This window comes from Myotis lucifugus, unplaced genomic scaffold (genome assembly GCF_000147115.1).
Source record: "Myotis lucifugus unplaced genomic scaffold, Myoluc2.0 scaffold_10, whole genome shotgun sequence".
Classification (NCBI taxonomy): domain Eukaryota; kingdom Metazoa; phylum Chordata; class Mammalia; order Chiroptera; family Vespertilionidae; genus Myotis; species Myotis lucifugus.
This window is the reverse complement of record NW_005871058.1, coordinates 6,153,803-6,170,540: the sequence shown is the minus strand read 5'-3', so window position 1 is coordinate 6,170,540 and position 16,738 is coordinate 6,153,803. Positions and strand designations below refer to the sequence as shown.

The window sequence follows — 16,738 nt, the reverse complement described above, 5'->3', positions numbered from 1 at the left end:
CAGGTCGTTATCTCCCGAGGGGTCCCAGACTGCAAGAGGGCACAGGCCGGGCTGAGGGACCCCCCCTTCCCGGGCCTCTAGTTAATAATAAAAACATAATATGCAAATCAACCAAATGACCGAACAACAGAACCACTGTCCGGACGACCTTCCGGATGACCACACTATGACATGCATTGGCGCCAGGCCAGCCAAGGCAGGTGCAATGTGATTGGTCAGGGGGCCTCGCCATCACCCCACAATCGCCCCATAGATCAATGGGGGGGCGGGGCTCCACGATTGATTTCCCCCAAGAGGGAGGCCCAGGCTGCTGGCCAGCAATGCTGTGGTGGATGTGCAGGGCCAGCCAGTGATCACCCTGCAGAGGGAGGCCCAGGCCAGCCAAGTGATCACATCCCACACCTGTCACCAGCAGAGGGAGGCGACCGGTGGTGGAGGAGGGGAGGGCACCACCACACAGATGGCAAGCAGTGACAGGGGCAGGGGCAGGGCCAGATGCAGGCAGTTGGGGGAAGGAAAGCCCCCATATGCCCTGTATCCAGCCAGGCCTAGAGACCCTACCCAAGGGGTACCAGATTGTGAGAGGGCGCAGGCTGGGCTGAGGGACACACACACACACACACACACACACACACCCTCTGGTGCATGAAATTCATGCACTGGGCCTCTAGTTTTAATATATTTCTCTCTAGAAAAAAAAAAAAGACAGGAGAGCATATATATATATATGTATGTATATATACATATATATGTGTATATATCCTATCTAATAATAGAGAAACATGGTAATTAACCGTAACTTTGCTACCCTTCCCATTGGCTAATCAGCGAGATATGCAAATTAACTGCCAACCAAGATGGCGGCCGGCAGCCACGCAGCTGAAGCGAACATGAGGCTTGCTTGCTCCAGTGACGGAGGAAGCCAAGGTTCCCCGCCTGCTGCAGCCCAGCTCTGAGTTCCGGATGCAACAATGTTGCAATTATAGAAGCTAAACAAACCCAGAAACCTGCTTTCAGCCGCCAGCGGGCTCAGAGCTTAGAGCGCCAGTGATGGCAACAGAGTTTCAATTATAGAAGCTAAACAAACCCAGATACCTGCTTTCAGCCAGCCACAGCCTCAGAGCTGGAGCCAGCTCTCAGCTCCAGTGACAGCTATAGAAGGTAAATAAATCCCAGAAAAAAAAAAAAAAGGCTGGGAGTTTCAGTCGCCCGCCAGCCTGAAAACGGCCCTCAGCCCCTCACCCAGACTGGCCAGGCACCCCAGTGGGGACCCCCACCCTGAAGGGGGTGTGACCAGCTGCAAACAGCCATCAGCCCGTCATCCAGGCTGGCCAGGCACCCCAGTGGGGACCCCCACCCTGATCCAGATCACCCTTCAGGGCAAACCAGCCAGCCCCCACCCGTGCACCAGGCCTCTATCCTATATAGTAAAAGGGTAATATGCAAACTGACCCAAACAGCAGAACTACTGGGAATGACTGGTCACTATGACACACACTGACCACCAGGGGGCAGATGCTCAATGCAGGAGCTGCCCTCTGGTGGTCAGTCACTCTCACAGCGGGGAGCTCTGCTCAGCCACAAGCCAGGCTGATGGCTGCCAGTACAGCGGTGGTGGTGGGAGCCTCTCCTGCCTCCTCAGCAGCGCTAAGGATGTCCGACTGCAGCTTAGGTCTGTGCCCTGCTGGCAATGGGCATCCCCCGAGTGCTGCTGGGCTGCCAGAGGGATGTCTGATTGCCAGCTTAGGCCCAATCCCCCGGGGAGCAGGCCTAAGCCAGCAAGTGGTCACCCCCTAGGGGTCCCAGACTGCGAGAGGGCACAGGCCAGGCTGAGGGACCCCCTACCCCCGAGTGCACAAATTTTTGTGCACCGGGCCTCTAGTGTGTATATGTATATGTGTGTATATACATATATATATATATTTATATATATATATATGTATATACACACATATATACAAATTAGGAATGTGATATAACCAGATGTATAGAGGAAATAAATAAATAGGAGAATACTTATTACTTTATAAAAATAAATTAAAACAATACATGAATATGGGTCTGGACCCCAGCAAGAAAAATCTCACACTATAGCAGGGATGTTATTTAACAATCAGTAACCCAGTACCTACTCTGTGCTAGGCACTGTTCTGTGTGCAGGGGCTGCAAAGATGAATAAGCACACGATGGTCCCTGTGTTCAAGAAGCTTCCAGTTGAGTCAAGACACACAAATAATGATACAGACTGTTCTGCAACATGTTAACTGCTATCCCAGAGGTAGGAAAAAAAGTGCTGTCAGAACCTGAGGAAAGAGTGGTGCCATGGGAGTCTGGGAAGGGCTCATACTGAATGTATTATTTGGGCTAGCTCTGGGAAGGTAGGCAGAGAAGGAAGAGAAAGGCATTCCACTCAGAGGGAACAGCATGTGCAAAGGCAATATGCTATGCATAATCTATATGTCGACTTCATTAAATCCTCTCTAAAAACAATGCAAATAGATAGTATGCTGCTTTTGAGAGAAGGCAATAGTTCTTAGTATCATCCTTTCCTTCTTCCATCATGACAAAAACTGCTGATAGTTCGCATTAAAATGGTAGAGGTATCTGGCAGAAATCTACCAACACTGATTCTTCCTTAATCAGTTGTCATTTGTCTTCTAAGCAAGTTATGCCATTTGTCTTCTAGGTAAGTTATTATGAAGACTATCAGTAAAATGTAAAGATGAGGATAAGCAATATATTCACCAGTTGGCAGGGGGCTGAGAATCTGTCCATTCAGAATCAGCGGGGGGGGGGGGGGGGGGGGCGGTCATAGGAAAAGGTCTATTTAAGCAAGCCTATGAAGTGACAACTACTCAAACGAGGAGGAAGTGCCAGGCCTGTGTGGTTCAGCAGCTGAGCCTTGACCCAGGTCAACAGGTTAAGGCACATGGTTGGGTTGCAGGCTCAATCCCCAGTAGGGGGTCATGCAGGAGGCAGCCCAACAATGATGTTTCTCTCTCATTGGTGTTTTTATCGCTCTCCCTTCCTCTTTCTCTAAAACTCAATTAAAACATATTTAAATAAAAATAAGAGGTGGTAGGTTTGTAAGAAGCTAAGTCTTCCTCTAAAGTCCCAGGAGCTAGCTGTTTATGTGTCCTCTGCTTATAGACAGAGAATGAAATAGAGCATAGCAGACATTCTGATATAAGTGATCTTAATTTTGACCACTCACCAAAGCCTGATTCAGAGGCTGACAGATGAATCTGATACTATACAGAAGGTCATGTGTATGGGTAATTAAGTCGACAGTCACATCTCTCAAAAGAATTCACTCTCAGTCTGCAGTATAGGAATTTCACTATCTTACTGAGGCTATGAACTGTGTGTGGAAGTAAGATGCTTTGTTTGTTTTCCCTGAGGTTCTTACAGTTTGGATTAGAAGAGCTAAAGGAGCAAAGTCTGGAGAAAGACAGATCCTGACTTAAAGGTATATTCCTTGTGGCACTTTGAGCAAGTTACTTAGCAACTCTAGCTAATAATACCTACTTCACAACATTGTTGTAAGGATTAACCAGTTTTAGTTTTCCTTCTTAATTTATCACATTTTTAATTGCTCTACTGTACTCTGAGAATCAAGATACAAGTTTAACATCACTGAAAAATCTCACTTTACACTGTATGCTTTTAAAATAATTATATTTTACTGCCTAGTGTTCTCAACATACACAGAAAACTGAAAGGTTTAATCTACAAGAAGCTTACTGTTGCCCAAACTGAAAAGTAATTAATATGTATTAATAATTAATAATAAATTATAACTAATCTATAGTTGAAAGCATAGTTACAATGGAAATGATATTCTTTATTTAATCTTCATTTTTTCCAGTTATTAATTTAAAATATCAGAGAATCTATAATAATAAAAGTGTAATATGCTAATTAGACCAGACATCCTTCCGTATGAAGCCGCAGTGGTCGGGGAGGAGGCAGAGGCAGCAGAGGCCCCCGCCCCTTGCACGAATTTCATGCATTCTAGTAATAGTATATTGAAGCTAGAAAGGCCCTTAAAATAATCTGTTTCAATCCCTTAAGTTGACTAGTGCAAAACTAAGGCCTGGAGAGGTCCAGGAACTTGACCAAATATATGGTACCAAGTGTAATGTTTAAAATGTTTTGTTTTCAGAATTGCAGCAGCTACAATTAGCATAGCCTGATAATTGCTAGAACTTAGTATGAATAAACCTGACTATGACTTCTGGCCACTCCACGATGTCCTCTCCTCAACAGCCACTCAGCTCTGGCATCTTTTATGGAGTCAATCCATCTCATATTTGGTCTTCCTCTTTTCCTGCTGCCTTCTATTTTCCCAGCACTATTGTCTTTTCTGAAGAACCCTGCCTTTCGTTATGTGCCTGAAGTAGGGCAGCTTCAGTTTTGTTATTTCTGCCTCCAGTAATGTTTCAGATTTAATTTGCTTTAGGATCCACATGAGATTAATATTTAACATAAGGAGAAAAACCAACTTTGAACATAACCATTTTAATGTAGATTACAGTAATGTTTTGTTTTCCTTCACTGAAATAACAGCTAAAAAATAAGTCTTCTAAAGTATATCTAAAAAATAAGTCTTCTACAAGTACCATGTGATTTCACTTATATGTGAAATCTAATGAACACAATAAACTAACAAAATAGAAACAGACTCATAGATACAGAGAACAGACCGACAGCTGTCAGAGGGGAGGGGGATTGGAGTTCTGGGTATAAAAAATAAAGGGATTAAGCAAAAAAAAAAAAATCAATCACCAAAAACAAAACAAAACACCCTCATAGACACAGGCAACAGTATGGTGATTAGGAGAGGAAAAGAGGTGGGGGAGGTAGAATGGGGTAAAGGGGGGGATAAATGGTGCATAAGGAGACTTGTCTTGGGGTGGTGAATACACAGATGATGTATTATAGAACTGTACAATTGGAACCTATATAATTTTATTAACCAATGTCACCCCAATAAATTCAATGAAAAAAATTAGAAAATAAGTTCTAAATAAGACTTCTAAAGCTTTTGAAAGTTAGCATCATAAAGTAGGAAAAGCAAAGAATCTTCAGGTTGAAAGCCAGCTTGGCCCTGCACAAGTTACCTGCTCAGCTCATTTCTCATCTCAGAAATGGGGCTGTGACTACTAAATGGGTCTGTGTAGGAAGATTTCCATTATGACAACTGTGAAGGAGCCTGGCACATGGGAGGAACGCCAAATCTGTACAAAAGCTAAATATCCATGAAATGGTTCTGGAACTAAGGAAAAAACCCACTGAACTTTGGGGTAAATAATTCCAACTCTTTGGCATAAACCATGCCCCAAATTGCTGTATTTTGTCAGCATTCTCCAACATCTGCAGGGACAACATTAAAGTTATAGTTAACATCTACAGAGCCCTTACATGGCCAACCACAGCCCTAACCTCTCCTCATTAATTATTTAATCCCCAGAAAGCTGTGGCTAGTTTATCAAGCCACGCACAGTTGAGGAAACAAAGCCTTAGGAAGTTAAGAAACTGCCCGACACTAATCCTCACGCGATGGACGGAGGTTCTGAGTTCAGGCTGCCTCCAGTCTTCCCCACTTCTCCACAAGGCCTCAATGCACAACATCTAAACTTAAAGCCCAAATTCCTCTCCTTAGCGTTGCAAGAACAAAACCAAAAAACAGTACTACTAAAAGTGTGTATTCTCCAAGAACTGCATTAGGCATTTCAGATCTGAGCGAGCTGAAAGTCTGAACTGGAGAACAAGTGGGATTCTGACCAATAACACCATTGCGCTCTCAAGGATAGTCAGGGCGAGTGTAAAGATCCCCCACGTCCTTAGTTTATAAATCCTGTTCACGAAAAAGGGCCGCGCCAGGTCTCTGCTGGCGACGCAAAAGACACAGAGGGACGGGGAGCCCACCGCACCATATTCTAGTCTCCGTAGGATCTCATCTGAAATATATTCTGTACTTGACTTTCTTCGGTGCGTTTCACCTCCCTTAGTCTTGCTTCTCCCACATCTTTTTATAAGTGGGTCGAAGTGAGCATTACAGAATGGCGAACAGTCAAGTAGAAGGGGACAATGGCAGAGGAACCCCCAGATCACAGAATCTGAGAGAAAGTGAGGAAGAAACTCGAGAGCCCCGAACTCCTTCTTCAGAAACCGCGCCGGCCTCACTACCGTCGCAGTCTCGCAGGGAGCCCCCCCCCCCCCCGAATCAAGGAGCGGAGGCATCCCAAAGGCCGGCGCGGAAGGAACCAAAGCACGCAGCGTCGCTGGTTGCTAGGATACACTGCTCACCATCTCATCCAATCAGCACATACCTCTTTGCGTCCAATCATAGGAGCGGAAGAGCAGTAGTCGGAGGTGAAAGGTCACGCTGCTTTTGGGCGGCCATTTCTCGTGGTCCGTGCTGGGGTAGGCGCTCCAGGCACCAGGGACGGACAAGAGCTGGGTCGGCGGCGAGTAGCCTACAGCATTTGCTCGTCGTCGCGATGGTAAGGAGGAAAGAGAAGGGATGGCGTTTCCAGAGAGACGGGGAGAGAGAGCGCGCGCGCGCGGGGGCTCCGCGTCGCTGGGCCTGGTGGTTGGTTCGCGCCTTTCCCATTCATCCGCGTGAGGCGCTGCGCGGGCGGGCAGCAGCCCTTTCTTGGCGGCTCCGGGGTCTGAGGCGCGCGCCCCTCCCGCCGCCCCCCCCGCTCCCTTCCTCTCGGCTTCGTTTTCAATCTGAGCCCGAGATATCCTCGCTGGCTCGGGCCGCAGGGTCGGGGTGAGGACGAGGAGGTGTCTCCCGTCCCACTTGGAAATGAAAGCCCGCTTCCATTCCATGCTGCTGGGACGCGCAGCGCTCTGAGCACAGAGCCCAGGCTTCGGAGCATTCCTTTGTTCATTTAACGAATATTTACCGAGTGCCTGCCACCTGCCAGGTGCTGTGCTCGGCGGTAGGACGATGAGGTGAAAAGCACTGATGCCGACCTTGGTCTGGGTTAAGTCTGTCGGGCGTGGGAGACAGACGTTAATCAAACAACAACAGAAACATATAGAATTACAAATAATCCGTGCTAAGAAGGAGGCAAGCAGGCTGCTGGGAGGGGGCGCGATGGTACCTTAGCAGAGCGGTCGGAGAGAGCATCCCCGGAAGGGGAGGGGTTTAGCCTGAAACCTAAATGACGGGAAACGCAGCCCCTTAACGAGCTGGAGGGCGCGTGTACCGAGCCCAGGAAACAGGAGCATTGATTGGCCCTGAGGCCGGAAGTAAGGCTCGACCCCTTGGAGGCCTGAGCAGAAAGCCAGTTTCTTGCATGAATGTTGGTTATGACCTCTCAGGCCACATGGGGAGGTCTGGATTCTACTCCAACTGCAATTGGGAGCCATTGAAGCATTTTAAGCAGAAACATGATATGATAAAAAAAAAATAACAGTTGCTCTGTGGATAACAAGTTGGAGAAAGACAAAGAGTGGAAACTGGAGACTCATTGGGAGGTGATTGCAGCAGTCCCCTTGTCCCTAGGTAACTCTGAATGTGCTTTTTTAAAAAATAAAAATAAAATAAAAAGGAGGGTTAGTAGCTAAGCTTCTTGGTTCTTTGGGCTGATGGGTGAGCAGGCGGAGGAGAAAAGTGTGTGATTACTAAGGATACTACTCCTTTGCCGAATAAAGAAACATTAAGTGATAGCTCACATGTAAGAGGCACTGAAGTCAAGCAAGACCCAGTCCTCGTTCCTAGGATTCGAGCAAAAGACTGTCTAGTGCCCCTGCTTCCCTCTGTAGTCGCATATTGGGAGTTAGTCTGACAGCACTGCATTGTTGGTTGCTTCATTCTTCCCTGCTTGTTCCATAGGTAGTCTCCTCTGCCTAGAACTGCTGTTTTCCCCCTGGGAATCTATCGCATCCTTTGAAATGGGAGCATTGCTTATTTCAGGCAGCCTTTCCTTTTCTCTTAACACTGGATTGGGTTGGCCCCTTGTACATAGCATATCTCCTCTTACAACCTTGCAATAGTCTATTTATGTGTTTTGCCCTTCTCCCTCCTAGAGTGAGCTTGAGGACAGGGACTGTCCCCTGCATTTTTTTTTAACTGCCTTTGCCTTTGTTTCTTTGTAACCTGGAACAGTGAGTGATGTTTAATAGCTATTAAGTGTTTCCTAAGGAAATAATGAATACTTGTATACATTTTGATGGTTGAAGAGGAAATAGGCTAACTGGGTATTTAAATATTTTTGATGCTCTTTAACAAATAAAAGTGATACCATAAAAATTGGTGATTTGGTACCAGAGTAGGTGGTGGGCACTGAGCTCTGGAAAAGAATTGAGTTCTTTTTTTGTTCTTTGTGCAGAGTTTGCCCCTCAATCCCAAACCTTTCCTCAACGGATTAACAGGAAAGCCAGTAATGGTGAAACTTAAGTGGGGAATGGAGTACAAAGGCTACCTGGTATCTGTAGATGGCTATATGAACATGCAGGTAAGCTAAAGAATTATAAAAATCACTAAATTGCATTTCTTTTTCTTCACTTTACTCCTCTAAGGTTTAGTGTGACTTATGAGAATGCAGTTAATTAAATTGATAAAGCAAAAATTCAGGGGAAAAAGCCAAGATCAGGGAGGATGTGATGAACTACGTATGAGACATGATAAACCAAAATACAGCCCCAGACTTGCCCCTAGTTGTTAAAAGTAAGAAGAGCTTGGACATTTAATTCCTACTGCCAGAAGGGGAAAACACAAATTTGCAGAAAAAGAAAAACCTTTCTCAGCACTTAACTCTGAAAAAAATTTTTTCAAGTAAAATTCTTACTTAAAAAACAATTTTTTTAAAAATTGATTTCAGAGAGGAAGGGAGAGGGAGAGAGAGATGGAAACGTCAATGATGAGAGAGAATCATTGATTGGCTGCCTCCTACATGCCCCCTACTGGGGATTGAGCCCACAACCCTGGTATGTGCCCTTGACCGGAATCGAACCTGGGACGCTTCAGTCCACAGGCTGATGCTCTATCCACTGAGCTAAACCAGTTAGGGCAAATTCTTAAGTTTTTAATGAATGCTGAAAGTACAAAATCAGAGTACTCTGATTTCTTGAGGGAAAAGACATATCAGCCAAATGAATTAATCAACTGACTGCATGTCTGTAACATTAGCTTCTGTGAATATTTCTGTGAACTTTTTAAAAATTGTGATAACAAAATGTGCCACTTTCACCATTTTCAAGTGTATGACTCAATCCCACAGTGAAATTCCATACCCATTAAAAAATACAGTAATTCCCCATTTCCGCTGTCTCCAGTCCCTTGGTAAATACTATTCTTTTTGTCTCTCTATTAAAGGTACCTCATATAAATGGAATACTACAATACTTGTCTATTTTGGCTTATAGCATAATATTTTCAAAGCTCATTCATGGTGTAGCATGTATCAGAATTTCTTTTTATGGAAGTAATATTTCATTATATGTATACTCTGCATTTTAATCCATTCTTCTGTTGGACATTTGGATTATTTCCCCATTTTGACTAGTGTGACTAATGCAGTGACCATGGCTATACAAATATCTGCTTGAGTCTGTTTTTAGTTATATATCAGAAATGTAATTGCTGGATCATACAGTAATTCTTTGTATAATTTTTTGAGGAACAGCCATACTATTTTCTACCTTAACAGATGATGCTCATGTCCCCAAAATTTATATAGAGCATGGTTTGGCCTGGAAAATTCCCTAAGCAGTAATCATTTACCAAGGCCATAAAAAATCTGGAGAGCATATCGCTTGTGCTGAAAATGTTCCACACTTAGATAGTGGTGATGGTTATATGTACAACTTTATGAATATAGGTAAAACCACTGACTTGTATACTTTAAGAGTGAATTTTGTATTTTGGGAATTATCTATATATATAAAAGCCTAATGTGCTAATTGTCCCTCCGACTGTTCCACCATTCGACCAGTTGCTATGACACACACTGACCAACAGGGATCAGATGCTCCGACGGGTAGGTTAGCTTGCTGCTGGGGTCCAGCCAATCGGGGACTGGGCGAGATGGGCTGGACACACCTTGGAGCCCTCCCATGGTCCCTCCCCTGCCCCGATCGTGCACTGGTTGGGGTCCCTCGGTCTGGCCTGCGCCCTCTTGCAATCTGGGACCCCTTGGGGGTTGTCAGAGAGCCGGTTTCAGCCCGATCCCCGCAGGACAGGCCAAGGGACCCCACCAGTGCACGAATTCATGCACCAGGCCTCTATTATCTCAATAAAAGAAGGGAATAAAGAATACCCGCCAAATATTTGGTTTTAAAAGTAATGTAACTTTCTTCAACAATAAAGAATAATTTTTTTAAAGAGTAATATAGCTTCCTAGTGAACTTGCCAGTTTCGTAACTACGTTGATGATGCCTTTGAGTTTGTCCTCTTAGCACATATTTCTTGAGTGCCCATTATATGGATTGTGATTTTTAAAAATTAAAAGTAAAGTTTATTACCTGTATGTAGAAGAAAGCTAAACATTTTGATCTAAAATTAGAGTAATATAGTTTCCTAACTATAAAGGTTACTTTTTAAAAACTTTTAAATGTTTAACATTTAACAGTTGAAACATGAAGGCTATATCAGACCTCAGGTCTCCACAAATCCCTGTATAAAATGTTTTATCACATTGTAGGTATGTAACCCACAAGCCAGAATAGTAAAGAAAATGTTGCATTTAAATACTTATGAATGAGTATCAAATCCCAGTTCCTAAGACGTTTTGGATCAAAATCAAGTATAGTTGATATAATACTTAGCTTTAGGCTTATAACATAGTGATTTTATATCTAGCTACCTAGGGTGTCCCAAAAAACATGTAATACACACCTTAACGGCTGATAGCTCAATTGATGGTTCTTTCCAGCCAGACTAAGCTTTGAACAAAGGAAATTCATCCTAAAATGCTACTGGAAGTTTGAAAATGTAGTTGAAGTATAAACACTGCCTTTATAATTCTTCAAAGTGTGTCTCCCAAAAATGTATACACACTTTAACAGCTGATAACTCACTTAATTTTCACTCCTTTTCAGGTTTAGCTGATTTGAAATAATGAGTGAAGCCAAATTAAGCTTTGAACAAAGAAAATTTATCCACTAGACTTTTTTATGGGGATACATAAAAGAGAGTTTATGGTACAAACTGGCAACAGTCGGCGAATTAAGGGTGCACAGATACCCAACAAAATGATTCTTGGTGTTTGCTATTCCATTCCTTCGCATTATCAGCAGTAACGACCAGAACGGTCATCAGTTTGAAAACAGGAGTTGACAAAAAAAATTATTCATGTCTGGAGATTTTTTTCATTTTGAAATGAACTGTATGTTAATAAACACTGACTTTATAATCATTCAAAGTGTGTGTACATTTTTTAGGACACCATATATATATATATATGTATATGTACGTGTGTGTGTATGTATAGGTATATATACACACACACACATATATGCCTTACAAAGTGATCATGATGAATCTAGTAAGCATCTGTCACTATACAGTTATTGTGATATTGATTATATTCCCTGTGCTATAGATTATATCCTAGTGATTATAGAAGCTTGTAAGGTTACGCTATTGTCTAACCTCCTTTTTAAGAACATGTTTTCCTGTTTTTTAGCACGTAATTAAAAAAGATTCTTCAAGTCTTTGGTTTGGTTGATGACTAATATGAAAGTATTTTAGCCATAACTTTTGTACATCCATTGGGTTCCTCAATATGATACTATAGTATAAAGTTAGTATTCCAAGAGAAGTTAATTTCTGCTTTGGAAAACTTTAGTCAACTTATTCATAATTTGGGAGATTTCCTTCCTTGACATGTTATTCTAATGTCTACTAGAAAGAAATATTACACAACTGAGAGATTTTAAAAATACTATGTTGAAATAATTTTTACTATATATTCTACATACATCAATGTTAACTTTTACCTAATATTTATGTGAAACCATATGTACTACAATAGTAATAGAAAACTAATATTAATTATAGATAAATATGAGTTGATATAAAAAGGTCTCAGTTAACAAGTTCTCTCACCGGTATTAGGTGTGTCTTAGCTATTTTCCTTCTGTACCAGTAATATATTTTCTTTTTATTTAAAGCTTGCAAACACAGAAGAATACATAGATGGAGCCTTGTCTGGACACCTGGGTGAAGTTTTAATAAGGTAACAAAACAGTAGTAGTATATGTAAGGAATTACTGGTGAACATTAGAAATAACCTGTTTAAAAAAACTCATTTAGTGCCTCAGTTTCAGAATTACTTTTTAAAAACGCTATTAATTTACCAAATTATTCTACAACTAGACTTCAAGAGCCTGAAATTGTTAAACTTGTCATTAAAAGAGCTTGGTTTTTTATTGTAGTTGGGTCTGGCTGCTGCTAGGATTTTTAGTTAAACTCATTTTCTAGAACTAACTTTATACATTCAAATTCTAGTCATTCCCTTTGGAAGATCATAAAGATACCATTTTATAACAACCACATGGTGAGAAAATAAGTACCATGTGCTTTGTAATAAATCAGTGGTAAAACTTTAAAAAGAGAAAGGAAAAAATGCTATATTATAAACTTAGCAGTCAGTATTTTTGTAATGAAAAAAATCTAGTAATTGTAAATCAGATATTACATTGTTTCCAGTTGGAACAACAAAATGAACTGTTTTTCTGTTTACAGGTGTAATAATGTCCTTTATATCAGGGGTGTTGAAGAAGAGGAAGAAGATGGAGAAATGAGAGAATAGCATCTTTTGTGGGAAATTTCTTTTTATATATATTTCTAGACAATAAAAATTTGTTTTTTCAACTTGACTTGTGAACTATTACATGCAAAACTCAGTGTTGAAACAACTGAAAAATTATTTACAGAAAGAAGGCTTTAAAGGCTATCCAATTTCATTCAAGTTGGTTTTCTTTCGTAAGCCCAATGTTCTTATTATTTCTATAAAGGAGAGTTATTTATATGCTTTATAAATGTTTATGAAGATGAACTACAGCCCTTTTCTTGTAATTATATATTAACTGAGACCTTTTAAAAGCAACTGCTTCTTTTAAAGTTTTTTGAGCCATTTTTTACATGTATACAGTGAACTATTTTCTTTGCATCAATATATATATATTTTTTTTACTTAGTAATAGACAAATAACAGTGTACGCTTAAATAGTATACACATATAGCCAAAATGAAACAACAAAAATGAAAATGATTGTGGATATACAGCACAACAGAAATTGTGAACTGACATTTAGGTTGAAGGCAGTTGGGTTTGTTCATTTAAGAGGATTAAGTTTCTGAACAGTACTCCTTAATATGAATTAAAAACCAGTCTGAATTATGTTCTGAGACATAACCTCAAAGTCTCATGTCAGAGGATGCCACTATTGCGGTTTAATGGTCATTAACCATATAGTTACATCAATAAAATAACTTTGGATGTGTATCCCCAACTCGGACAAATCGAAGTATAGGTGTATAATGTTTAGAATAATACTTAGGCAATGGATAATAAAAAGCCTTCAACAAAAGGAAATAACTCCCCATTTCCAACCCTATAACCTTTGGAACAAGGGCATGTCTTCGTCACATTGAATAGGCAAGCCTATGGGGCAGAATATTGCCATTACTGTAAACCAGAATCTTTAAAATATGCCTAAAACATTTTGGCCTTACTGCTTCTATTCAAGTGAAAAAATATTCTTCCTCTATTGATTTTACTCTTGTATCCTTGACTAAAAGTAGTTGATGTTTGCTATCAGATAACGGTTTTGAACGCCAGACAAGTCTTCTTCCCAGCTGAAACAAAAGAAATAATAATATTCTTTAGAATAATCTTTTTCTATTGAAGTCTAAGTAAAATACTAATATTAACTTGATTTTTCCAAGGAGTAATAAGGCTTAAAATAGTAGTCAATTACATAGGGATTGATTTTAAACATTAGTGAAATGGAGGCTCTTGGAGGTGTTCCCACCAGCATAGGCTTAGGGGAAATCCTTAGTTTCACACCTACTCATTTTCTCTGGGGCATATACTCAATTAAATCATCTTTAGTCTTTCCTCTGTAAACTTTTCGGTTTTGCTTTGACAGTTGAATTTGTATCAAATAGATGACAAAACTATGATATTCTATTGGACTTGAGATTTGATGGGGCATCTCTATTGTGTCTTAAAAGGAGCACTATCCCTATGTGAGACTGTCCCTTGCATTGCAGAATGTTTGACATTCCTGGCCCCAGTGAACTAAATGACAGTAGAGTTCCTCCCCATAATTAAAGCAACAAAAATGCCCTTAGGGGAACGGAACCCCTGAATTCCTTTCCTAAAGTCAGAATTTTTTATCTGAGAAAATTTCCCGTGATGAAGTATCCCAACTGGGTAAGAACTTCTATCACAGGTTTTCATACATTGTCAGTTTATCAGATCACCATTTTTATTTTCTATTTTCTTCCAGTTTTAGTTTTCATTCTCATTTTTAGTCTGTTTACAAGCATTTGTTGAGTATCCACTGTGTGCTAGGCAATGGAGATACAGAGGTCATAAAACTCATTCATGGTCTAGAACAGGGGTGGGCAAACTTTTTGACTCGAGGGCCACAATGGGTTCTTAAACTGGACCGGAGGGCCGGAACAAAAGCATGGATAGAGTGTTTGTGTGAACTAATATAAATTCAAAGTAAACATCATTACATAAAAGGGTACGGTCTTTTTCTTTTTAGTTTTATTAATTTCAAACGGGCCGGATCCGGCCCTCGGGCCGTAGTTTGCCCACGGCTGGTCTAGAAGGAAGGATATTTTAAATAATTTCAATTTTGTGGATTTAGTGGAGTGTATACATGTGGGAGAATGATGAATGGTTAATTCTCGGGAGGTAGAGGACAAGTACTGAACTAGAGAGGTACAGACTCTTTTTAAGATGAAATGTTTATTTAAATAAGGTAATCATTATCTTTTGATACACATATTTACAATTACCATACTTCAGAACTTTAAGTCCTTACCTCAAAAGGCTGGTTGTGAGGTGCACAATAAGCATTCACTATGGGTTAGCTATCACTGTGTTAACAATCAATTTCCACATTATCTTTGTAGATAGCCATGAAATTGGATTCCTAGAATATATTTCAGACCCAGAGCTAGAGGAGGGACAGTGGCATATGGAAACAAAAGGCCCTCCACACTCGGTGGGGAGACGGACCGTAAGCTCTCTGCCCAACCCCAAACTTCTTATTACAGGTGATCTTGCAATATACAGAACCTTGGCTTCCAGTCCTGATTCGTCTTTTACATCTGAAGTGACACTGGGGATATAATTTTAACTCCCAACTATTAATGTCATTATTTTTACTATGTGAGGGTTAGAAGACCCTTATAGTTATATGTAATTCTCTGGCTTCACTATTTCCATTGTTAAGTGGAAGAAGATTATCAGCTACCATTAAGAATAATTGACACAAATACATAGGATATTTCCAGAAAAATGCAGATGAAACTGTTAGCAATGATTATTTCTGGGGCAGGGGGAACTAAGGATGACAACTTTCACTGACTACTCTTTTGTATCTTTTGAACTTTGAACCATATGCCTGTACTACCTATTCAAAAAACTAGTTTTTAAAATTATCTGGTTTCGTGAACCTGGAAGGAAAGAAAAAGGAAGGGACAAGTTTCTTTTACTGCAAAGTAGGCCTAATGGAGAACTGTTACCAGTAATTTGAATTATTCTAAAAGTAACAAGGAACCAGAGAGAGACCAATTGAAGCTGAGCAAGAAAGACTACTGAAGTTTAATCTGGATAAATTCGGTGAATTAGATATTTTGTTTTTATACCACAGAAGCACACACACTTTGATATAGCAGCTCTAGCTGGACCTATTAATAGCAAAACACAAACCTTTTTCTTTGGTTGTGCTACTGCTCTTTCCAGAGCAGCTTTTAGCCTTTCTTCTTGGTGTTTTTGTTTTTCTCTCATTTTCTCTTCACGAAACCTGTCAAGAGGGGGAAATGTTCTAACTATAAATCACAGAAAGTTAATGACCAATCTAAATATTTCCATTAAGGTTAAATGAAAGTAATTATTCCTCTTCACCCATAACTATGGCTTTTGAATATTCAGGTGAAATCTTAACGCATCCGATTTGTGTTGAAATGGGAAGAAATTGCATGCCACCATTTTGGAAGAAGTAAAAATCTATCCCCTCTTGGTCTAAATAAGCACCTCAGTAAAGCCTTCTCATCACTCAAACTCAGCACGTCACAGTTCATCTGTACAAGGGCCACTCGAATTAACTTCCAGTTATCCAACCCTCCCTTAAGCCTTCTTGAAATATACAGAAAAGTACACCAGCCACAAATGTGTAGTTCAGTGAATTACCACAAAAGTGCATTTTCCAGTTAATCTTTTTGAATGGTATTCTCAAGTTAAGACCAACAAATGCAATTTGTTTTCTTTCGGGTTGTGAGGATAAAATTAGATGACCTAGAGCCGCAGTTTGCCAACCACTGATAGACCATCTTTCTCCTCCAATGCTTGATGCAGAATAGGCAATAAGTGATAGCTATTTCATGGACATATTTAATTTTAAGAGTTAACATGTATTAAATACTTTTATACTAGATCAGATATTATGTTAGGTGCCTCCAAACCATGGGGAAAATCAACTAAAATTCTCTGGATAAGAACAATAAACGATTGGAATTAGATTCATGTATCAC

General features: G+C 40.6%; 2 protein-coding genes across 3 annotated transcripts in view; one reads left to right on the top strand and one right to left on the bottom strand.

Annotated features, from left to right (window-relative positions):
• The first annotated feature begins 6,050 nt into the window (after window positions 1-6,050).
• On the top strand, window positions 6,051-12,840 carry SNRPF (small nuclear ribonucleoprotein polypeptide F). Of its 2 annotated transcripts, XM_006084123.2 has the most exons (4): window positions 6,051-6,509; window positions 8,349-8,474; window positions 12,133-12,197; window positions 12,707-12,840. In XM_006084123.2, the coding sequence occupies exons 1-4, from the start codon at window positions 6,066-6,068 to the stop codon at window positions 12,771-12,773; spliced, it is 702 nt and encodes a 233-aa protein (XP_006084185.2). In that variant the 5' UTR covers window positions 6,051-6,065; the 3' UTR covers window positions 12,774-12,840. The 2 variants fall into 2 exon arrangements, with proteins under 2 accessions (XP_006084185.2, XP_023605687.1); XM_023749919.1 differs by lacking the exon at window positions 8,349-8,474 and having other exon boundaries at window positions 12,707-12,835.
• A 129-nt stretch (window positions 12,841-12,969) lies between these two features.
• The window catches only part of CCDC38 (coiled-coil domain containing 38), a 36,114-nt gene continuing 32,345 nt past the window's right edge, over window positions 12,970-16,738 (bottom strand). Inside the window, exons 13-14 of the mRNA XM_023749821.1 lie at window positions 15,918-16,011; window positions 12,970-13,822 (exon numbers count right to left, since the gene is read on the bottom strand). Of these exons, the coding sequence (XP_023605589.1) occupies window positions 13,709-13,822; window positions 15,918-16,011 (208 nt within the window). The 3' untranslated portion in view covers window positions 12,970-13,708. The remainder of the gene's footprint in view (window positions 13,823-15,917; window positions 16,012-16,738) is intronic.

Bases quoted from the DNA above. Each gene is read 5' to 3' on its own strand.
- SNRPF (XM_006084123.2), top strand. From the start codon at position 6,066: ATGGCGAACAGTCAAGTAGAAGGGGACAATGGCAGAGGAACCCCCAGA. The intron at 6,510-8,348 runs GTAAGGAGGAAA...TTCTTTGTGCAG, and splicing joins ATTTGCTCGTCGTCGCGATG to AGTTTGCCCCTCAATCCCAA. The intron at 8,475-12,132 runs GTAAGCTAAAGA...TTTTATTTAAAG, and splicing joins ATGGCTATATGAACATGCAG to CTTGCAAACACAGAAGAATA.